Genomic DNA, 23471 nt, shown 5'->3' with positions numbered 1-23471 from the left:
CTTGCGGAGTAGATAGAGTCAACAGTATTGAAAAGACTGATTGTATTAACTGTTCAACTGTATGGCTAAATCATGGAATTTAGATTAAAATAATGACAGTTCAGCTATTTGGCTTAATGATACAATTGAGATTCAAATAGTGACAGGTTGCTAGCCCATCGCCTAAAAAAGAATCCCAAGTTTGTAAGCCTATCCCTTAGTCGCCTTTTACGACATCCATGGGAAAGAGATGGAGTGGTCCTATTCTTTTTTGAATTGGTGCCGGGGACCACACGGAACTTTAATAACAAATCGTTTATATAGTGATACTATTTTATTTTCTTCATTGTCTTAATGTTACGCTTAACATCGTTTGCAATTTCATTTGACTTAAATTGATGCTTTATATTTATAGATTTAGAAGAGGTTATCACAATTTGCGAGGAGTTTACAGAAACAACTGGTAAGTAATCCATAAATACATATTTCTTTGTATAAATTGTTAACTAAAAAAACTTAACTAAAGAGGAGCCCAGAGTGGCAATACTCCTTGAGTCTTTAACGACGATCCTACATTGGGTATTGGCCATTTTGAATTTCTTACGAATTGTTAATACAACGTCATTAATTTCAGACTTCGTGGATGCGTTATCCAAACTTCGAGAGGCTACAGGAGAATCTGGTAAGAAATTAAACTTTGCATATCCTACTACTATTATAAAGGCGAAAGTTTGTATGGATGTATGGATGTTTGTTACTCTTTCACGCAAAAACTACTGAACCGATTACCATGAAATTTGGTATGTAGGTAGCTGAAGACCCAGAATAACACATAGGCTACTTTTTATCCCAGAGTTCCCGCGGGATTGATAGGGTTTCCATGCGGACGAAGTCGCGGGCGGCCTCTAGTTAAAATTAAAGGTGCGGGTAATTGATTCTGTAACAGCGTTAACTAGTAAAAAAATGTGAAAAGAAAGTTCTGCCGTGCCTTCGAAAATGACGATATTACGTATAACGACGTTATATTGTTTAACTAGCTGTTGCCCGCGACTTCGTCCGCTTAAATTTCAAGTTGAATCTTGATCATACAGTCAGATACAGACAGACAGACAAAAAAAGTAAAAATAAAATTCTCTATCAATTTCAGTCAAAATACTAAATGTACAGACAAAATATTTTACCGTTTTATTTTATGTATAGATTTAACTCTTATCTGGGAATCTACTTTATAGAAGTGCTGTAACGAACTTTTGGTTTTAAAGTGAAAGGTACTTATTTGGACACTATTATTGGCATATCAGGCAAGATTCCAATAGACGCCTTAAATTCTTAATATTTAATAAGTTTATAGAACTTTATGGATTACAAGCGGCGCAACACGATTTTGTCTGTGGTACAAACATAGACTAGAACACCCGCAGATACTATCTTTTTAACGGTTTAAGAATTTTCATGAATCAATTTTTACCTCTTCATAATAGAATTCTAGTAAAACGTCGAATTATAACATTACGATTGCCAATTTTTTTGCAAAAAATCTCAGGTATATTTATATAATATTTATATTATCCCAATTTAAATTTCAGATATACGTAAAGCCATTGAGTACATCAAACAGAACAAACCTAGTAAGCTCGGCTCATCAACTACGCCCGAACCTACAACCACTACAACAACTACACCAGCTCCTACTACTACAACCACTACAACTACACCAGCGCCAACTACCACAACAACAACCACTACTGAAGCGCCAACTACTACAACAACAGAATCAACTGAATCTGAAAGCGCTTCTAGTTCACAATCTGAATCGGAGAAATCAGAAGCTGAATCAAAATCAGAAAGCGCTTCTAGTTCACAATCTGAATCAGAGAAATCAGAAGCTGAATCAAAATCAGAAAGCGCTTCTAGTTCACAATCTGAATCGGAGAAATCAGAAGCTCAATCAAAATCAGAAAGCGCTTCTAGTTCACAATCTGAATCAGAGAAATCAGAAGCTGAATCAAAATCAGAAAGCGCTTCTAGTTCACAATCTGAATCGGAGAAATCAGAAGCTGAATCAAAATCAGAAAGCGCTTCTAGTTCACAATCTGAATCGGAGAAATCAGAAGCTCAATCAAAATCAGAAAGCGCTTCTAGTTCACAATCTGAATCAGAGAAATCAGAAGCTGAATCAAAATCAGAAAGCGCTTCTAGTTCACAATCTGAATCAGAGAAATCAGAAGCTGAATCAAAATCAGAAAGCGCTTCTAGTTCACAATCTGAATCGGAGAAATCAGAAGCTGAATCAAAATCAGAAAGCGCTTCTAGTTCACAATCTGAATCAGAGAAATCAGAAGCTGAATCAAAATCAGAAAGCGCTTCTAGTTCACAATCTGAATCGGAGAAATCAGAAGCTCAATCAAAATCAGAAAGCGCTACTAGTTCGCAATCTGAATCGGAGAAATCAGAATCTGAATCAAAATCAGAAAGCGCTTCTAGTTCACAATCTGAATCGGAGAAATCAGAAGCTGAATCAAAATCAGAAAGCGCTACTAGTTCGCAATCTGAATCGGAGAAATCAGAATCTGAATCAAAATCAGAAAGCGCTACTAGTTCGCAATCTGAATCGGAGAAATCAGAATCTGAATCAAAATCAGAAAGCGCTTCTAGTTCACAATCTGAATCAGAGAAATCAGAAGCTGAATCAAAATCGGAAAGCGCTTCTAGTTCACAATCTGAATCAGAGAAATCAGAAGCTGAATCAAAATCAGAAAGCGCTTCTAGTTCACAATCTGAATCAGAGAAATCAGAAGCTGAATCAAAATCAGAAAGCGCTTCTAGTTCACAATCTGAATCAGAGAAATCAGAAGCTGAATCAAAATCAGAAAGCGCTTCTAGTTCACAATCTGAATCAGAGAAATCAGAAGCTGAATCAAAATCAGAAAGCGCTTCTAGTTCACAATCTGAATCAGAGAAATCAGAAGCTGAATCAAAATCAGAAAGCGCTTCTAGTTCACAATCTGAATCGGAGAAATCAGAAGCTCAATCAAAATCAGAAAGCGCTACTAGTTCGCAATCTGAATCGGAGAAATCAGAATCTGAATCAAAATCAGAAAGCGCTTCTAGTTCACAATCTGAATCAGAGAAATCAGAAGCTGAATCAAAATCAGAAAGCGCTTCTAGTTTACAATCTGAATCGGAGAAATCAGAAGCTGAATCAAAATCAGAAAGCGCTTCTAGTTTACAATCTGAATCGGAGAAATCAGAAGCTGAATCAAAATCAGAAAGCGCTTCTAGTTCACAATCTGAATCAGAGAAATCAGAATCTGAATCAAAATCAGAAAGCGCTTCTAGTTCACAATCTGAATCGGAGAAATCAGAAGCTGAATCAAAATCGGAAAGCGCTTCTAGTTCACAATCTGAATCGGAGAAATCAGAAGCTCAATCAAAATCAGAAAGCGCTTCTAGTTCACAATCTGAATCGGTGAAATCAGAAAGCGCTTCTAGTTCACAATCTGAATCGGAGAAATCAGAAGCTGAATCAAAATCAGAAAGCGCTTCTAGTTCACAATCCGAATCAGAGAAATCAGTAGCTCAATCAAAATCAGAAAGCGCTTCTAATTCACAATCTGAATCTAAATCAGAAAGTATTTCTCGTTCAGAATCTGAATCTAAATCTGAAAGTGCTTCTCGTTCAGAATCTAACTCTGAAAGTGCTTCTCGTTCAGAATCTGAATCAAAATCTCAAACCGCTTCAAGTACACAATCAGAAATTGAGAGACAACGATCAGAATCACAGTCCAGATCCGAATCTAGGGCACAATCTGAATTAGAGAAATCTGAAAGTGAAAAGACAATATCAAAATCCGAGAGTGCTTCTGAGTCCGAATCGAAATCTGCTAGTGCACAGTCAGAAAGTGAAAGGCGACGTTCAGAATCAGAGTCTAAATCAGAAAGCGCTTCTAGTTCCCAATCTGAATCAGAGAAATCAGCAGCTGAATCAACATCAGAAAGCGCTTCTAGTTCTCAATCTGAATCAGCAGCTGAATCTAAATCAGAAAGTGAATCGAGTGCACAGTCAGAAAGTGAAACACAACGCTCAGAATCAGAGACCAGGTCTGAATCCGTACAATCTGTATCAGAGAAATCTGAAAGCGAAAAAACACTATCCCAATCTGAATCCAGTGCTCAAACCGAATCAGGGAAATCACAAACCACTGAATCACAGTCTGAGTCGAAATCAGAAAGTGAAAGGCAACGATCAGAGTCCAAGTCAGAAAGTGCGTCAAGATCAGAATCTGAATCTAATGAACAATCTGAATCAGAGAAATTGGAAACAGAAAAGCGCCTTTCAGAATCAGAATCAGCTGCGAAATCTGAGAGTGAATCTAGATCACAGTCTGAAAGCGAAAGACAACGTTCTGGGTCTAAATCTGAATCAAGTGCACGATCTGAATCAGAGAAATCAGCAAGTGAAGAGTCACATTCTGAGGCTGAATCTCGCTCAAAAAGTGAATCTAGTGCACAAACTGAAACAGAAACACAACGTTCAGAGACAGAGTCTAAATCTAAATCTAGTGAAGAATCCAAATCTTCATCAAAAAGTGAATCTAGTGCTCGATCAGAGAGCGAGAAACAGCATTCAGAGTCACAGTCTAAATCAGAAAGCGCTTCTAGTGCCCAATCTGAGAGTGAGAGACAGCATTCAGAGTCACAGTCTGCATCAGAAAGCGCTTCTAGTGCTCAATCTGAGAGCGAGAAACAGCATTCAGAGTCACAGTCTAAATCAGAAAGCGCTTCTGGTGCTCAATCAGAGAGTGAGAGACAGCATTCAGAGTCACAGTCTAAATCAGAAAGCGCTTCTGGTGCTCAATCAGAGAGTGAGAGACAGCATTCAGAGTCACAGTCTAAATCAGAAAGCGCTTCTGGTGCTCAATCAGAGAGTGAGAGACAGCATTCAGAGTCACAGTCTAAATCAGAAAGCGCTTCTGGTGCTCAATCAGAGAGTGAGAGACAGCATTCAGAGTCACAGTCTAAATCAGAAAGCGCTTCTGGTGCTCAATCAGAGAGTGAGAGACAGCATTCAGAGTCACAGTCTAAATCAGAAAGCGCTTCTAGTTCACAATCGGAGAGTGTGAGACAGCATTCAGAATCACAGTCTAAATCAGAAAGCGCTCTTAGTGCTCAATTGGAGAGTGAGAAACAACGTTCAGAATCAAAGTCTAGATCTGAATCTAGTCAATCTGAATCAAAAACTGAAAGGCGTCGTTCAGAATCACAATCGAAATCAGAAAGTGCTTCTATTTCACAGTCACAATCAAGTGCCCAATCAAAATCAGAACTTGAAAGGTCAAGATCTGAAAGTACTTCCAGTGCCCAGTCAGAATCACAGCAGTCAGACCGATCAGAAAGTGCTTCTAGATCTGAATCAGAACGATCAGAAGCTGAATCCAAATCAGAGAGTGAATCTAGCGCTCAATCAGATATTGATAGACATCACTCAGAATCAGAGTCTAAATCCGAATCCAGTGCTAAATCTGAATCAGAGAAATCAGAAGCCGCGTCTAGGTCAGAGAGTAAATCTAGTGCTCAATTAGAGAATGAAAGAAAACGTTCAGAAGCTGAATCTAAATCAGAAAGTACTTCCACTTCGCGATCTGAATCAGAGAAATCAGAAAATGAGAGGAAACGATCTGAAACAGAGACCAAATCAGAAAGTGCATCAAGTTTGCAATCTGAATCAAAATCAGAAAGACAAAGTCATTCAGAATCACAAAGTGCTGCTAGTTCTGAATCAGCTAGTGAAAAAAAACGATTAGAGGCTGAATCTGAATCCAGAAAACACTCGGAATCCAGAACACAATCTGAATCAGAAAGCGCATCAAGTTCGCAAACGGAATCAGAGATTGAAAGAAGACGATCAGAATCTGAATCCAGAGTGCAATCTGAATCTAGAGCACAATCTGAATCCAGAGCACAATCTGAATCCAGAGCACAATCTGAATCCAGAGCACAATCCGAATCCAGAGCACAATCTGAATCTAGAGCGCAATCTGAATCTAGAGCGCAATCTGAATCCAGAGCACAATCCGAATCCAGAGCACAATCTGAATCTAGAGCACAATCTGAATCTAGAGCGCAATCTGAATCTAGAGCGCAATCTGAATCCAGAGCACAATCTGAATCAAGCCAATCACAAAATGCATGGAAAACTAATAAAGAATCTACAAATCTAACTGGCAAGCCTCAGCTTGGGCAGTCACAAGTTGCGCAACCAGTTTCACCACAAGTTGTACACCCGACTACACCACAAGTAGTACAACCATTGCCTCAGCAACCTCAAATTGTGTCGCCACAGAGACCTTTGCAACCACAAATTGTACAACCAGTGCCATCGCAACCAATTCAACCCCAACGCCCGTTGCAACCTGGGCGCACACAGCGACCAATCCCACCACAAATTGTACAACCAGTTCAACCACCGCAACCTTTACAACAGAGACCTGTGTCTCCTCAGCAACCACAGCAACCAATTTACCCAAAGCCCGTTATTTCACAGCCAATACAACCACAACAGCCAGTTGTTTCACAGCCTTTGCAACCACAACAACCAATTCAACCACAGCCTGTTGTTTCACAGCCAATTCAACCGCAACAGCCAGTTGTTTCACAACCTTTGCAACCACAACAACCAATTCAACCACGACCTGTTGTTTCACAGCCAATTCAACTACAACGGCCTATTGTTTCACAACCTTTGCAACCTTCAAGCCAATATTCTCAGGGACAAACTTCGCAGTCTTCTTCACAATCTTCTAGCGCTAGTCAAGCTTCTTCATCAAGTCGCCAACAGAGTAGCTTTGAACAACAAAGACTTGGCCCACCTTTGCAACCACTACAACAACCTTTGCAACCAGGACAACTAAGACCAGGCCAGAGCCAGCCTTTGCAACGAGTACCGAGTGTAAGTCAACCAATTCAGCCAGGACAAAGCCAACCTTTGCAACCAGGACAACCATTGAGACCAGGCCAAATCCAACAATTACAAGCAGTGCAAGGTCAAAATCAACCATTGCAACCAGTTCAGCAATTTAAACCAGCACAAAGCCAACCATTGGCACCAGCCCAGCAACCATTATATGGCCAAAGCCAGCCTTTGCGACCTGCACCAGGACAGAGACCAATACAGCCGACACAGCAACCACGACCTGGCCAAAGTCAACCTTTACAGCCAGTACCTGGTCAAAGCCAACCTTTACAGCCAGTACCTGGTCAAAGTCAACCTTTACAGCCAGTACCTGGTCAAAGTCAACCTTTACAGCCAGTACCTGGTCAAAGCCAACCTTTACAGCCAGTACCTGGTCAAAGCCAACCTTTACAGCCAGTACCTGGTCATAGTCAACCTTTACAGCCAGTAGCTGGTCAAAGCCAACCTTTGCAGCCAGTACCGGATCAAAGCCAACCGTTGCAACCAATTCAAAGTCAGCCCAGACCTAGCCAAAGTCACCCAGTAATTCCTGTAGAACCTTCACCAAGTCATTCAAAAGCAACACAAAGTATTGAAATTGAAAAGCAAATATCAAAAAGTCATAGTCAAAGTCAAAGCAACTTTGAATCTGAATCTCTTAGACAAACAGAATCACGAAGCGAAGCAGAGTCCAAGAGTGCCTCTGAATCTACAAATACTTCGGAATCTAGAAGCGAAGCTAAGGAAGCAGAGTCACGAAGCGAAGTCGAATCTAAGAGTGTTTCAGAATCACAAAGCGAGGCCGAATCTAAGAGCGAAGCGGAATCTCGAAGCGAAACAGCCCATAAGAGCGCCTCAGAATCGCGAAGTGAGGCCGAAACACGAAGCGAGGCCGAGTCTCGAAAGAAAACAGCCTCAACGAGTGCTTCTGAATCACGAAGCGAAGCTGAATCTCGCAGGGAAACAGAGTCAAAGAGTTCTTCTGAATCACGAAGCGAAGCTGAGTCTCGCAGGGTAGCTGAGTCGAAGAGTTCTTCTAAATCACGAAGCGAAGTCGAAGCCCGAAGCGAAGTCGAAGCCCGAAGCGAAGCCGAAGCACGAAGCGAAGCTGAGTCTCGAAGGGAAGCAGTCTCTTCGAGTACCTCTGAATCACGAAGCGAAGCTGAGTCTCGCAGGGAAGCTGAGACAAAGAGTTCTTCAGAATCACGAAGCGAAGTAGAAACCCGAAGCGAAGCCGAAGCACGAAGCGAAACTGAATCTCGAAGGGAATCAGCCTCTAGAAGTTCCTCTGAATCTCAAAGCGAGGTAGAAGCACGACGCGAAGCTGAGTCTCGAAGGGAAGCAGAGTCAAAGAGTGCGTCTGAATCACAAAGCGAAGGAGAGTCTCGAAGTGCCTCTGAATCACGAAGCCAGGCCGAGTCACGAAGAGAGGCCGAGTCACGAAGCGAAGCTGAGTCTCGAAGGGAAGCAGCCTCTTCGAGTACTTCTGAATCACGAAGCGAAGCTGAGTCTTGCAGTGAAGCTGAGGCAAAGAATTCTTCAGAATCACGAAGCAAAGCCGAAGCCCGAAGCGAAGCCGAAGCACGAAGCGAAGCTGAGTCTCGAAGGGAAGAAGCCTCTTCGAGTACCTCTGAATCACGTAGCGAAGCTGAGTCTCGCAGGGAAGCTGAGTCAAAGAGTTCTTCCGAATCACGAAGCGAAGCAGAGTCTCGCAGGGAAGCTGAGACAAAGAGTTCTTCAGAATCACGAAGCGAAGCTGAATCTCAAAGGAAAGAAGCCTCTTCGAGTACCTCTGAATCACGAAGCGAAGCTGAGTCTCGCAGGGAAGCTGAGTCAAATAGTTCTTCCGAATCACGAAGCGAAGCTCAGTCCCGCAGGGTAGCTGAGTCGAAGAGTTCTTCAAAATCACGAAGCGAAGCTGAAGCCCGAAGCGAAGCTGAGTCTCGCAGGGAAGCTGAGTCAAAGAGTTCTTCAGAATCACGAAGCGAAGCAGAGTCTCGCAGGGTAGCTGAGTCAAAGAGTTCTTCAGAATCACGAAGCGAAGCTGAAGCCCGAAGCGAAGCCGAAGCACGAAGCGAAGCTGAGTCTCGAAGCACAGCTGAATCTCGAAGGGAGGCAGCCTCTAGAAGTTCCTCTGAATCTCAAAGCGAGGCAGAAGCACGACGCGAAGCTGAGTCTCGAAAGGAAGCAACCTCCAAGAGTGCCTCTGAATCACGAAGCGAAGCTGAGTCTCGAAAGGAAGCAGCCTCTTCGAGGACCTCTGAAACACGAAGCGAAGCTGAGTCTCGCAGGGAAGCTGAGTCAAAGAGTTCTTCAGAATCACGAAGCAAAGCCGAAACCGAAGCACGAAGCGAAGCTGAGTCTCGAAGGGAAGAAGCCTCTTCGAGTACCTCTGAATCACGAAGCGAAGCAGAGTCTCGCAGGGTAGCTGAGTCAAAGAGTTCTTCAGAATCACGAAGCGAAGCCGAAGCACGAAGCGAAGCTGAGTCTCGAAGGGAAGAAGCCTCTTCGAGTACCTCTGAATCACGAAGCGAAGCTGAGTCTCGCAGGGAAGCTGAGTCAAAGAGTTCTTCAGAATCACGAAGCAAAGCCGAAGCCCGAAGCGAAGCCGAAGCACGAAGCGAAGCTGAGTCAAAGAGTGCCTCTGAATCACGAAGCGAAGCAGAGTCTCAAAGGGAAGCAGCCTCTTCGAGTACCTCTGAATCACGAAGCGAAGCTGAGTCTCGCAGGGAAGCTGAGTCAAAGAGTTCTTCAGAATCACGAAGCAAAGCCGAAACCGAAGCACGAAGCGAAGCTGAGTCTCGAAGGGAAGAAGCCTCTTCGAGTACCTCTGAATCACGAAGCGAAGCTGAGTCTCGCAGGGAAGCTGAGTTAAAGAGTTCTTCCGAATCACGAAGCGAAGCAGAGTCTCGCAGGGTAGTTGAGTCGAAGAGTTCTTCAGAATCACGAAGCGAAGCTGAAGCCCGAAGCGAAGCAGAAGCACGAAGCGAAGCTGAGTCTCGCAGGGTAGCTGAGTCGAAGAGTTCTTCAAAATCACGAAGCGAAGCTGAAGCCCGAAGCGAAGCTGAGTCTCGAAGGGAAGCGGCCTCTTCGAGTACCTCTGAATCACGAAGCGAAGCTGAGTCTCATAGGGAAGCTGAGTCAAAGGGTTCTTCAGAATCACGAAGCGAAGCCGAAGCCCGAAGCGAAGCCGAAGCACGAAGCGAAGCTGAGTCTCGAACGGAAGCTGAGTCAAAGAGTTCTTCCGAATCACGAAGCGAAGCTGAGTCTCGCAGGGTAGCTGAGTCTCTAAGGGAAGCAGCCTCCAAGAGTGCCTCTGAATCACGAAGCGAAGCTGAGTCTCGTAGGGAAGCTGGGTCAAAGAGTTCTTCCGAATCACGAAGCGAAGCAGAGTCTCGCAGGGTAGCTGAGTCAAAGAGTTCTTCAGAATCACGAAGCGAAGCTGAAGCCCGAAGTGAAGCTGAAGCACGAAGCGGAGCAGAAGCACGAAGCGAAGCTGAGTCTCGCAGGGTAGCTGAGTCGAAGAGTTCTTCAAAATCACGAAGCGAAGCTGAAGCCCGAAGCGAAGCTGAGTCTCGAAGGGAAGCGGCCTCTTCGAGTACCTCTGAATCACGAAGCGAAGCTGAGTCTCGAAGGGAAGCTGAGTCAAAGAGTTCTTCCGAATCACGAAGCGAAGCTGAGTCTCGCAGGGTAGCTGAGTCGAAGAGTTCTTCAAAATCACGAAGCGAAGCTGAAGCCCGAAGCGAAGCTGAGTCTCGAAGGGAAGCAGCCTCCAAGAGTGCCTCTGAATCACGAAGCGAAGCTGAGTCTCGCAGGGTAGCTGAGTCAAAGAGTTCTTCAGAATCACTAAGCGAAGCTGAAGCCCGAAGTGAAGCCGAAGCACGAAGCGAAGCTGAGTCTCACAGAGAAGCTGAGTCAAAGAGTTCTTCCGAATCACAAAGCGAAGCTGAGTCTCGCAGGGTAGCTGAGTCGAAGAGTTCTTCAAAATCACGAAGCGAAGCTGAATCACGAAGCGAAGCTGAGTCTCATAGGGAAGCTGAGTCAAAGGGTTCTTCAGAATCACGAAGCGAAGCCGAAGCCCGAAGCGAAGCCGAAGCACGAAGCGAAGCTGAGTCTCGTAGGGAAGCTGAGTCAAAGAGTTCTTCCGAATCACGAAGCGAAGCTGAGTCTCGCAGTGAAGCAGCCTCCAAGAGTGCCTCTAAATCACGAAGCGAAGCTGAGTCTCGCAGGGCAGCTGGGTCAAAGAGTACTTCCGAATCACGAAGCTTAGCTGAATCTAAGAGCGAAGAGGAAACTCGAAGCGAAACAGCCTCCAAGAGCGCCTCAGAGTCACAAAGCGAAGCCGAAGCTCGAAGCGAAGCTGAGTCTCGAAGGGAAGCAGCCTCCAAGAGTGCCTCTGAATCACGAAGCGAAGCTGAGTCTCGCAGGGAAGCTGAGTCAAAGAGTTCTTCAGAATCACGAAGCAAAGCCGAAGCCCGAAACGAAGCCGAAGCACGAAGCGAAGCTGAGTCTCGAAGGGAAGAAGCCTCTTCGAATACCTCTGAATCACGAAGCGAAGCTGAGTCTCGCGGGGAAGCTGAGTCAAAGAGTTCTTCCGAATCACGAAGCGAAGCCGAAGCCCGAAACGAAGCCGAAGCACGAAGCGAAGCTGAGTCTCGAAGGGAAGAAGCCTCTTCGAATACCTCTGAGTCACGAAGCGAAGCTGAGTCTCGCGGGGAAGCTGAGTCAAAGAGTTCTTCCGAATCACGAAGCGAAGCTGAGTCTCGCAGGGTAGCCGAGTCGAAGAGTTCTTCAAAATCACGAAGCGAAGCTGAAGCCCGAAGCGAAGCTGAGTCTCGAAGAGAAGCAGCCTCTTCGAGTACCTCTGAATCACGAAGCGAAGCTGAGTCTCGCAGGGAAGCTGAGTCAAAGAGTTCTTCAGAATCACGAAGCAAAGCCGAAGCCCGAAGCGAAGCCGAAGCACGAAGCGAAGCTGAGTCTCAAAGGGAAGAAGCCTCTTCGAGTACCTCTGAATCACGAAGCGAAGCTGAGTCTCGCAGGGAAGCTGAGTCAAAGAGTTCTTCCGAATCACGAAGCGAAGCTGAGTCTCGCAGGGTAGCTGAGTCGAAGAGTTCTTCAAAATCACGAAGCGAAGCTGAAGCCCGAAGCGAAGCTGAGTCTCGAAAAGAAGCAGCCTCTTCGAGTACTTCTGAATCACGAAGCGAAGCCGAAGCCCGAAGTGAAGCTGAAGTACGAAGCGAAGCTGAGTCTCGAAGGGAAGAAGCCTCTTCGAGTACCTCTGAATCACGAAGCGAAGCTGAGTCTCGCAGAGAAGCTGAGTCAAAGAGTTCTTCCGAATCACAAAGCGAAGCTGAGTCTCGCAGGGTAGCTGAGTCGAAGAGTTCTTCAAAATCACGAAGCGAAGCTGAAGCCCGAAGCGAAGCTGAGACTCGAAGGGAAGCAGCCTCTGGAAGTTCTTCGGAATCACAAAGCGTGGCCGAATCTAAGAGCGAAAAGGAAACTCGAAGCGAAGCAGCCTCCAAGAGCGCCTCAGGATCACAAAACGAAGCCGAAGCTCGAAGCGAAGCTGAGTCTCAAAGGGAAGCAGCCTCCAAGAGTGCCTCTGAATCACGAAGCGAAGCTGAGTCTCGCAGGACAGCTGGGTCAAAGAGTTCTTCCGAATCACGAAGCTTAGCTGAATCTAAGAGCGAAGAGGAAACTCGAAGCGAAACAGCTTCCAAAAGCGCCTCAGAGTCACAAAGCGAAGCCGAAGCTCGAAGCGAAGCTGAGTCTCAAAGGGAAGCAGCCTCCAAGAGTGCCTCTGAATCACGAAGCGAAGGCGAGTCTACGAGTGCCTCTGAATCGCGAAGTGAAACCGAATCACGAAGCGAGGCCAAATCACGAAGCGAAGCTGAGTCTCGCAGGGAAGCAGCCTCTAAGAGTGCTTCAGAGTCTCGAAGCGAGGTCGAATCTAAGAGCGAAGCGAAAGCTCATAGCAAGGCAGCTTCTACAAGTGCCTCTGCATCACGAAGCGAAGCTGAATCTCGAAGAGAAGCAGAGACAAAGCGTGACTCAGTATCACGAAGCGAAGGCGAGTCTACGAGTGCCTCTGAATCGCGAAGTGAAGCCGAATCACGAAGCGAAGCTGAATCTCGAAGTGAAGCAGCCTCTAGAAGTTCCTCTGATTCTCAAAGCGGGGCAGTAGCACGAAGTGAAGCTGAGTCTCGAAGGGAAGCAGCCTCCAAGAGTGCCTCTGAATCGCGAAGTGAAGCCGAATCACGAAGCGAAGCCAAATCACAAAGCGAAGCTAAGTCTCGCGGGGAAACAGCCTCTAAGAGTGCTTCAGAGTCTCGAAGCAAGGCCGAATCTAAGAGCGAAGCGAAATCTTCTAGCGAGGCAGCTTCTACGAGTGCCTCTGTATCACGAAGCGAAGCTGAATCTCGAAGAGAAGCAGAGTCAAAGAGTGCCTCTGAATCGCGAAGCGAAGCTGAATCACGACGCGAGGACGTATCACGAACCGAAGCTGAGTCTCGACGGGAAGCAGCCTCTACGAGTGCCTCTGAATCACAAAGCGAAGCTGAGTCTCGAAAAGAAGCAGCCTCTACGAGTATCTCTGAATCACGAAGCGAGGCTGAAGCACGAAGCGAAGCTAAGTCTCGAAAGGACGAAGCTTCTAAGACATCTTCAGAGTCGCGAAGAGAGGCCGAATCTAAGAGCGAAGCGAAATCTCATAGCGAGGCAGCTTCTACGAGTGCCTCTGCATCACGAAGCGAAGCTGATTACCGAAGAGAAGCCGAATCACGAAGCGAAGCCGAATCACGAAGCGAAGCTGAGTCCCACAATGAAATACAAAGTATCACTACACCACCGACCAAACCAGGAGTGGGAGGCAAATTGGCTATTCAGCAAGGAAAACGAGGTAAGCTTCGTGTAAAAACCTGAGTCACCTATCTAAGATCCATGGACAAAGGCGCATCCCGGGCTCCTCTTCGAAGAGGTGAGGATGTTACCGGGACTACAATGTCAGGAAGAGAAATGTACAATCAAATTAAAAATCCCAATTAGGTACTCATTTCTTAGCTACACTATTATTTATATTTGTTTCAGAAATCATGCACGCTTTAGAAACCAACATGAATTTGAAGATCCTGATTTTACCGAACGGGCCCAAGCAGAAGAACTGCTTCTGCACCTGTCAAAGTGACAGCGCGCCAAAACTTGTGCCAATGAAGGACTTGCCAGCCGAAATAACTACCACCTAGTCCTGTACATCGAGTAAAATAAAAAGTTAAAAAGAAAATAAAAAAAATATGATGTGTTTTGGTCAGAATTAATTTAAAAAAAAAAACATATCATAAAATGTTTATAAATATTATATTTAATATAGTATGTACCTATGTAATTTGATGATGGACCGAGATTTATGAAATTTGGTCCAGACATAGAATTGACCCTGAAGTAGAATATGACTATTTTTCTGGAAAATCCCACGGGAGCGAAGCCCCGCGCACAAACTAGTGATTAATAATCTGTAAAAATTTTATATTGTTTATCCTTACACCAACTAATATTATAAAATGGAAAGTAAGTTTGTATACATACCTTCTGATTTTTTACCTTACACATTATATATACGTTGCAGTACTTGTACGCCTATGTTTTTTTCCTTTATTTTTTTTTATTATTAATATGTATTCTTCCCTAATATTACATTTTACGTGCATTATGTTTAAATTAAATAAAATAATATTATATTATTACAAAGTCTAAACGAAAACAAAAAAGATTCTGTATCTGTAGAATTCAGATATGTATACGGAATCGCGGCAAAAGTTACAAGCGTAATAGAATATAGTATTCATGTATTTATATGTAACTATAATATATTACCTAAATACTATGTTTTGGGTACACAATAAATACTAGATAGATAAGATTTTCATCATTTGATTTTATAAGAAATGTTTCAACTGTGAGTGCTCCAAACATAAAAGTATCTTCTTAGATACATCTACTAAGACATATTTATTGTATAGTATCATAATTTTCGTAATGAAGTTATTTACTACATATAAAATGTGTCTAATATTTTTCACATTATAGATAATAAATATTTTATAAGCGAATAAGAAGCTTGTTTTATTGGTTAAATATATTTAAAAATAATGCGCTGGTAAGTTTTGTAAATGCGGAACTATAAATACTAAACATAATTATATAAAATAATGTGCTTAAAACGAAAGATAATGTTTTCTCCATACATCAAAATTGCGTTTTTTTTTTGCTTCCTTGCCGCCATCAGTTTAAACAGTTTAGTGTGCATGACATAACTACTTGAGCTCCAATACTTTGTCAGAAGAAAATGACTACACCTGTTGATCGTGAACATTTCATGCTTACAATGTTTATGTACTGCAAGTTAATTTTACACAATTTTAAATATTATCTTGTGTTTATTTATAAAAAAAAAATATTTCATAACTTCAGATGTTCATATTTACCCTTTCGGATATATCCGAACTTCGTTGAAATTTTGCCAGAGATTACAAATGTTCCTTCCTCCTGGCGTTACTGACGTCTAGAGAGGAGCTCAGGGTGGGTATTGGTTAGCGCTCAAACGAATATACATAACTCAGAGTAGAATTTGGTTTTATAGTAGGGACTTTAGGGACAAAAATCCTTACTTATGTATATTATCATTGTAAATAACCGATATTTGTACTTTAAAGTGACTTAAAAAAATCTGCCTACTTACTAAGAGAGTGCATTTACATACATATAATTACGTCTATATCCCTTGCGGAGTAGACAGAGCAAGTCTTGAAAAGACTGATAGGCCACGTTCAGCTGGATACAATTAACAACAGGTTGCTACCCCAATGCCTGAAAGAAGAATCCCAAGTTTATAAGCCTATTTCTTAGTAGCCTTTTACGAAATCCATGGAAATGAGATGGAGTGATCCTTTTCTTTTTTTATTGGTGTTGGGAACCGGAAAAATGTGATTTTTATAATTTCAGTCTGTACGTTACAAAATCGCAACACGCGAAAAGTATTGCTCCGATTCGAATGAGGCTTTCTAAGATGTGTTAGGCTAATTTTAAAACCGTTACCTTTACAAAAATAATCTCCCTTCATCCCTTTTTTTGTTAACTTTTGAACTAAAGTGACAATGATATGATTTACGGCAGACAAAGTCGCGCGCAACAGCTAGTCTATACTAATATAATAAACGTAAAAGTGTGTTTGTTTGTCCGGCTTCCACGTAAAAACCACTAAACCAATCGGAGTACTGGGAAGGATATAGGGTGCATCTCACACGGGCGGAATCGAAATTCTCCAAATGAAACACGTCATCAAATAAAAAATTACTTCATTTATTAAAATTTTAAAAACGATTTACTTTAATATTATTTCATTGTTCAACGAGACGTAGCTATAGACGAGATGTTAAAAAATACACTAGAAAATAATTAAAAAGTAAAAAAAAAGAACAGTTCGTTCCACTCGATCGTAACGTTACAATATTATGGCATGGTTACTTCGCAATAAAAACTAACATCAAATTAAACAATTTCGCAAAAAGTACGGACACAAAACAACTGATTCTAAAATCATGATTCTGTATGGCTAAAATTATATTACAGTCAATTCACGTCTTTAGAAACCATTCTATGATTTTGTTTTTATATATAATGTACAATTGACATTAAAAAAGTTCTTATTTAGTAAAAAAAAATCGTTGGCAGAATTAGTCTTTATTTCTTACATACCCTTGTACAGAGATCGAAATTGAAGTTGTAAAATAAATAAGAACACACATGGTTTAACCAAAAATAACACTTTTTTTTTTCAAATAATTGCCCAAAAATTTCTTGATTACTAAATCACCGAATAATACAAAAATTAACATACACAGCGGTTCTTTAAAAAGTCACTCCCAAGAATACCAAGCGAGAGGCAAGATGTAATAAATGGTACCAATGGTGAGTAACGCTAGTGTTGCTCATCAACAAATATCGATAAATTCATGCAAATACAATGTCGATCTTTTTTGTGAAAAAACTTTGGATATTATTATTTTTAATTGCATTCTTTTAATGTAATAGTCCAGGACGCAGCCAGAATTGTATATACTATTCCAAAAAGTGGCATAAAACTGCTTACAGATAAAAATACACAAAGATATTTAGTTTTATTTTTGATCGACACGTCAGAAACAATTTAAACAATTTGACAAAATCATATTGCATATTCATTTTGGATGTCTATGGACTTTCTGGGCTTTTGACTTGGACAAGTTTAACTTGATTTTCGCTAAAAACTTTGTATTGCACAAGCATTTAATATCATAAACGATATTTAAAATATTTTGGATCAAAAACTATACAATATCAATTGATTAAGATTAGATTCGCCCATTAAATTTCTGTGGAAAGTGTGTCCCCTTCTGTACATATTTTCAGAAATTTTCAGTGTGGTTTTTCGTTAAAATTACCAAAACAATAGTAGAATAATCTTTAAAACTTCAAATTATTTAATAACTTAATTAAAATCACACAATGCAAATAAACATAATCTTTCATAATATTGTTATATCATTCATATATACAAAAAAAATTCAAGATTTTTAAAAATAAACCTATTAAAATGTGCATAATAAAACTAGATCTGTATGGAAGAACATTTTAGTACACTATTTATAATGTATATGTTAGTTAGTTGTAAAGAGTATATGAAACTTGTAAAAACATCTGTTTAGTAAATATTATAAGTTTTAACTAGTGATGTGCCTTTCTCAAATCGACATTGTCAGAGAACAAATACAGTTTTCATTGTATTTCATACAGTGTTTGTGATATTGAGGAGTGCTAATAATAACGGTACCTGACAATTTTATTGTGATAAAAATATTACTAATTGTGATGTGGTAAAAATTAAAATTTTCCATTAACTGTTTTATATTGAGTGTATTAAATTGGATATATTCCCGAGAACGGCACACTACTAGAAATATGAAGGCATTTTTCTATTCATAAGGTTTTGTTTCAATGCTAGAATAAATTGGATAAATTATATAAAATAAAAATATGTATATCATTGTGAACAAAACACTTTTGTTACCGAGCATATCTATCGACAGCCGAACTGCCGATATCGATAAAATATATTGATCGTTACACAATGTCCATAACAAAAATATCTATTAACAGATAAAAATACGGAGCAATTTATTTTAACAATTTTTGCATCTAACAGAGACTTATTAATATTGATGGCTTATAAAAATGTTTTAAAGAGTAACAATTCACTTTAGATACGTTCAAAATTTGTAATATCAGGCGCAATGATCACATTTTGTTTCACTTAAAAATAACTCAGTAACCAAGCATTTATAGATCATTTGAATCGGAGTCCGAAACATAACACCGCTGAATAACTGAATTATAATGGACATAGAACAAGGAATATGTAAATTAATTTTAAAAAATTCAACAGAAAAAAAACACCGAAATATATGTATAAATAAACTTGCATGCAAGATGGCGCCTAATTCGCGCGGGCAAACTGTGCTGTAGCTCATAAAAATAGTAAATCTGTGGTTATGTATCAGTTTCGAATGTACTATAGACAGCTGTCAGATCAAGTGGAACGTAACTCTAGTGTCAGAACGCACCTTAACGTCTTCGTCAGCTGGCTGCATGCATTTACTGAAAAAAAAATATAAAAAAAGAATAGCTTTTATTTTTTCACTTAAATAAATTATGCTTTTACATGTTCCAATTAATAACAGGCGCTACCTGGAAAATTGGCGGTAGAATACATACATATGTATAGTCACGTATATATCTTGCGGCGTTAACTGAGCCCACAGTCTTAAAAAGACTACAAAATGTATATTCAGCTGTATAGTTTAATGATGGAATTCATATTCTAATAGTGACAGGTTGCTAGCCCATCGCCTATAAGAATCCCAATGAGAATGAGCTAGAAATCTGTAACTATGAATTTTTTACATTGTGAATGCTTTATAGCATAATTCTTAATATTGTATACAACTCTAAAGAAGACACTACGCGACTTGCTTGTATGTTTGTCTGTTTACTTTAAACTCTGGAAACAAGTATGTCTAAACCACTCACGTTGGTAGCAAGCTCAAAAAAGCCTCTCCCTTATTCGGCTTCTACGACATATAAAATGGGTCGAAATATATCGAGTGGTCTAATTATAAAGGGCTGGGAGAATAACGAAAGTAATCACATAAGACATAAGAAAAATAAATTTTGACGGCATCTTTGGCGCAGCGGTAGTACGCTTGTCTGTGACACCGGAGGTACCAGGTTCGAATCCCGGCCAGGGCATGACGAGAAAAGAACTTTTTCTGATTGGTCTGGTTCTTGGATTGTTATGTTTATATATAAGTATTTATTATAAAATATAGTACCGTTGAGTTAGTATCTCGTAACACAAGTCTCGAACTTACTTCGAGGCTAACTCAATCTGTGTAATTTGTCCCGTATATAAAAAAAAAGACTCATACAACACCCACCTCACTCCATAGCAGTCACATCGTTCATAACATAAGTGGCCCCCATGTTCTCCCTGTGCCTCGGAGACACAACATGCCTCTTGGCGTTCTCACCCTCCGCGACATCTCCGTCACATACCCCGCATTTAAGCTTCCCGAAATCATAGTACACATACTTATTCCTCCCCAACATGATAATATTATGCTTCAACTCCAAATAAAAACGGAAAACATTCTCCGAATTAGGTCTCACTGTAAAATGGTCGGCGTAAACCAAATGCGCGAGCAGTGATCTTATAGAGTTGAATACACCGCCGCACGATTTGCAATTAAAAGTTGATCCTTCGCTATGGAGGATGTAGTTACCACGCATGTACAAACTTATAATGTCGCCTCTGTTCGCTCGGAGTTTCACGTCTACGGCATTGTTCTGATGCTCGATGCTGGTTAGCACGTGATTAATAGCTTCATTCATGCTATTGAAACTCTCATCGCACAATTCGCATTTACTCCCGTCTTCGGTTATATTGTGGACAGCTAATAACTCTTTATCGACGTTGTCCGCATACAAAGCTGAACGGATCAATTTCGATATGGTCTCCACGTGTAATTGACTGTCGAAATGGTTGACTATCGCGGCGAAAGACGGCAACGCGACGTATTCAGGGCAAATCGTGCACACGTAGAAATTGCCGAAACTGGCGAAGTATTCGGAAGGCCGGCAATGGTTCTTGTAAAGCATCACCAGCTTGTGCGGGGCGGCGTTGCGTAAATGCTTCTTCTGGCGGACGTGGTTGAATAAAACCTGCCTGGGCCCTTTCAGAGTCATGTCGCAGCATGCGCAGTAATTTGCTATTTTCCCGGATGGTTTGATGAAGTTCTCTATGATGACGTGGTCTCGATTATGCTGCGGCCGCCCGACGCTCGCTAGGAACTTTGTCCAGTCCAAATCTTTCGGGCCCCACTCGTCTGGGACCGACCCGTCTGGGTTATTCGCTCTCATTCTACGATAAAGCTTGTCTGACAACTTGGCAAGATGATTCTCGTCGAGAATATGATTAGTGGAAGCTTCTAGGGGCTCAATTGACGTTTTGCAAAGGCCACATCTCAGTCCGTTGACGTCTTCGACGACGTCGTGCCCGTAAAGGAACTTACGGTTCATTTCTTTGATTTTCTCAATGGAGGTTTCGTCCATGGAGAAAGGAATGTGTTTATCAGCCTGCAAGATACACGAGAGGTTGTGGATGTGCGATTCACTGAACACGTGGTTTAGAACGCTGTCGTAGCGGAACCTGAGGGTATAATACTCGCAAGCTATGCAGAAAAAAGCTAGTTTACCAGTGCGGTCGTCAACTAAAGACAGTAACTTGTGATTGGCCAGTAATTTCAGGATGAAATTCTCGATGGGACCATAGTAACGGTATTTTTTAACTTGACTCTTAAATGGTTTATCTGCAGCTTGCTCGTTTTCATCATTCTCTATGTTTTTATTGGAATCTGCCGCGAAGTTCTGGTAAACATTGTCTTTGATGCTCATAATTATTGGAGCTACGGAGCTGGTTTGGGTCGAGAAGTCTATACCGTCAATCTCCTGGCGCAGTTTATCATAAGCACTTTGGTAAAATTTTATGGCTGCGTTAATACTCGCTTCGGAATTGTCTGGAAGCAGACGAATCAAGGATGTCTCCAGCCTGGCCAAAAACGTGCGATCCAACTTCTCCATAGGCTTGACCATTTGCATGATCTGATCCAAACTTTGAGCTGGAGTTTCCCCACATTCCATAGCAGAGAGTCTCCTGGACATGTTTGGTAGGACGACAGGCTCGGACACGTCCACCACACTCTCTCGTTTCAACTTGGGCAAGTGCACTTCTAAGTTAAAATGTCGCTGCAGCGATTCCATAAGAGGTTCCTCGTCATTCAACTCTATTTCGACCTGACAGTCGGTGCAAATGTGCACTTGTTTTGCATTCTCATCGGTCAGCAGTTCCGCTTTCAATAACTCAGGTACTTCGCTCACTGGCAGACTGTTGAAGCGTTGCCTCTGAAGGCTACTCTTCTTTTCAGTCGTAAAAATATACTCTACTTCTACACCTTCGCGTTTTTGAAGGAACACTTTTTTGTGCGTCTCGTTAAGATCACTCAAATACTTGTGAACAACCGCGTTCTGTTGCGTGATCGGGTTGTTCAGAATCTTCTGGAAATGCTTTGCCAAGCGTTTCACGTCATCCACCTTCCTAAACGAAAGGACGGTCAAGTCCGCCATTTTGTTGGCGAGTTCGTCCGCCTCAGCCATTGTCAAAAGTGTGTAAAAAAAACGAAATCTGTACAGTGATTCAAGACCTGTCTTGGTGGTCGACCAAGATTTGAAGTCTTCCCCCGAAAGAGCTTATGAAATGGTTAATTTGGTTGCCCGTACGACGCCTAAACTTGTGATTGTGCAAAATTTCAATTCCAAAAAAGGATTTCTGATAATTATTTTATTAAAACAAAATTGGTAGTAGTGTTGGGAGAGTATCACCGCATATCAAGATCTGAAAAAAAAAAAAAAAAAATATATTGAGTTTCATTTAAGTTAACTTTTATTTAAATAATAACAATGTACAACAGTGGTCATAAGCAGATAGAGTTCCCTTTCTTTTGTGCACCGCAATATTGAGCTTTTTACGAGCATATGCTCGCAAAAAATCTTGTATAAACTTTATAGAAAGTTTATATAAATTTTATATGCATGTTCCATATGTAGTAGTGAAGACAGAAACATTTGTAGATATTAAAAAAATATTTAGTTTTGTAATATGCTTGTCTGTGTCTCAGTAGGTCCAGGGTTCGGCCAGGGCATGAAAAGGAACAAAATTTCTCTGATTGGCCTGCATCTTAGATGTTTATCTATGTTAGTTTTTATTATAAAATATGGTATCATTGACATAATATCTCTTAACTAAAGTCTTAAACTTACTTCAAGGCTAACTCAATTTGTGTGTTTTTTTCTGTGTAACTATATAATTGTACTAGAACAGAACAGTATAAGTTTATTGTTGTATTCTCTATATAGCCCAATTTATGTGATTCATGCTAATGTATCAATTTTATAGATAAGTACACAAAATACAGAAAAGCTAAACACCCTTCCATAATAATGTGAAGAGATATAAATATGACTCAATGACAAGGAAAATGATGTAAATATATTGTTTGAAATGCAATTAGCGATCACTTACCGAACAAATATGTAAATAACAATACAACTCGCACGATTCAGGCAACTTTGGTATAACTACCCAACAAGATAGGGCAAAGTGAAAATGAGAAAGTTATAGAACTCTCTGGCACACAGAAAATATAAAACTAAAACGATTAACATAAACAATGCAAGCTCAAGAACACAAACATATCACAATTGCAGACCGGCACATATATTACATTATAATTTCTAAGCATTGTAAATTTATTTATGAAAATATCAATCCCTCGCTTTTAGGTTAGAATGACAATCCAATGTTACAAACTCTCATTATATGACTAGGTGAGTAGTGAATAAGTTTTTTTGTAGATAATTATACATGAAATTACCTGTAAATCTTGATTTTGTGCATGGCAGAAGACTCCGCCGCGGTTTTAATATCGTACGGGCATCTGGTGACAGTCCAATGGTGACATGTTAGATTTTGAAGTTTGACAGCTAACAACGTGATCTGTTTAACGGGCTCTATTCATTTTGCAATTTGTCTCTGCGACTTGTTGCCTCGAGACATATTTGCTAAGTGAGTAGATGAATTTTGAAACCATTAGGAATTATCTCAGTGTAGCTTTTTAATATGATGTAAAATGGGACAGCGAGTGTTTACTTGTCGATCGAGTAAGTTCCGTCAGATCAAGTCTAGAAACTCAAAACTAACGATGCTCGTTAGTTTTGAGTAAGGTGCGTTGGGGTAACATCGTGAATGGGGGAAGACCGTTTTCTTTGAATATTTACGAAATCATTAGTAATTTTTCTAAACTGACAACATAGCGCTAGATGCCATTTTGTTGTG

At 41.2% G+C, this 23471-nt stretch overlaps 2 protein-coding genes across 3 annotated transcripts in view; one reads left to right on the top strand and one right to left on the bottom strand.

Moving 5' to 3' along the window:
• LOC106133704 (pneumococcal serine-rich repeat protein) overlaps positions 1–14846 on the top strand; it is a 30648-nt gene extending 15802 nt beyond the window's left edge. For both annotated transcript variants that reach the window (XM_060952492.1, XM_060952491.1), the window contains 4 exons: positions 395–442; positions 614–661; positions 1566–13829; positions 14018–14846. In XM_060952492.1, the coding sequence (XP_060808475.1) occupies positions 395–442; positions 614–661; positions 1566–13829; positions 14018–14172 (12515 nt within the window). In that variant the 3' untranslated portion in view covers positions 14173–14846. The remainder of the gene's footprint in view (positions 1–394; positions 443–613; positions 662–1565; positions 13830–14017) is intronic.
• A 1418-nt stretch (positions 14847–16264) lies between these two features.
• On the bottom strand, positions 16265–23117 carry LOC106133714 (uncharacterized). The gene is made up of 3 exons (XM_013333529.2): positions 23011–23117; positions 19459–21971; positions 16265–18619 (listed from the first exon to the last, which is right to left on the bottom strand). The coding sequence occupies exon 2, from the start codon at positions 21731–21733 to the stop codon at positions 19460–19462; it is 2274 nt and encodes a 757-aa protein (XP_013188983.1). The 5' UTR covers positions 21734–21971; positions 23011–23117; the 3' UTR covers positions 16265–18619; position 19459.
• Between the last annotated feature and the right edge of the window lie 354 nt (positions 23118–23471).

This window comes from Amyelois transitella, chromosome 28 (assembly GCF_032362555.1).
Source record: "Amyelois transitella isolate CPQ chromosome 28, ilAmyTran1.1, whole genome shotgun sequence".
Lineage (NCBI taxonomy): Eukaryota > Metazoa > Arthropoda > Insecta > Lepidoptera > Pyralidae > Amyelois > Amyelois transitella.
The sequence above is the reverse complement of the archived record's forward strand: the minus strand, read 5'-3'. Positions and strand labels throughout refer to the sequence as shown.

Bases quoted from the DNA above. Each gene is read 5' to 3' on its own strand.
- LOC106133714 (XM_013333529.2), bottom strand. From the start codon at position 21,733: ATGGCTGAGGCGGACGAACTCGCCAACAAAATGGCGGACTTGACCGTC.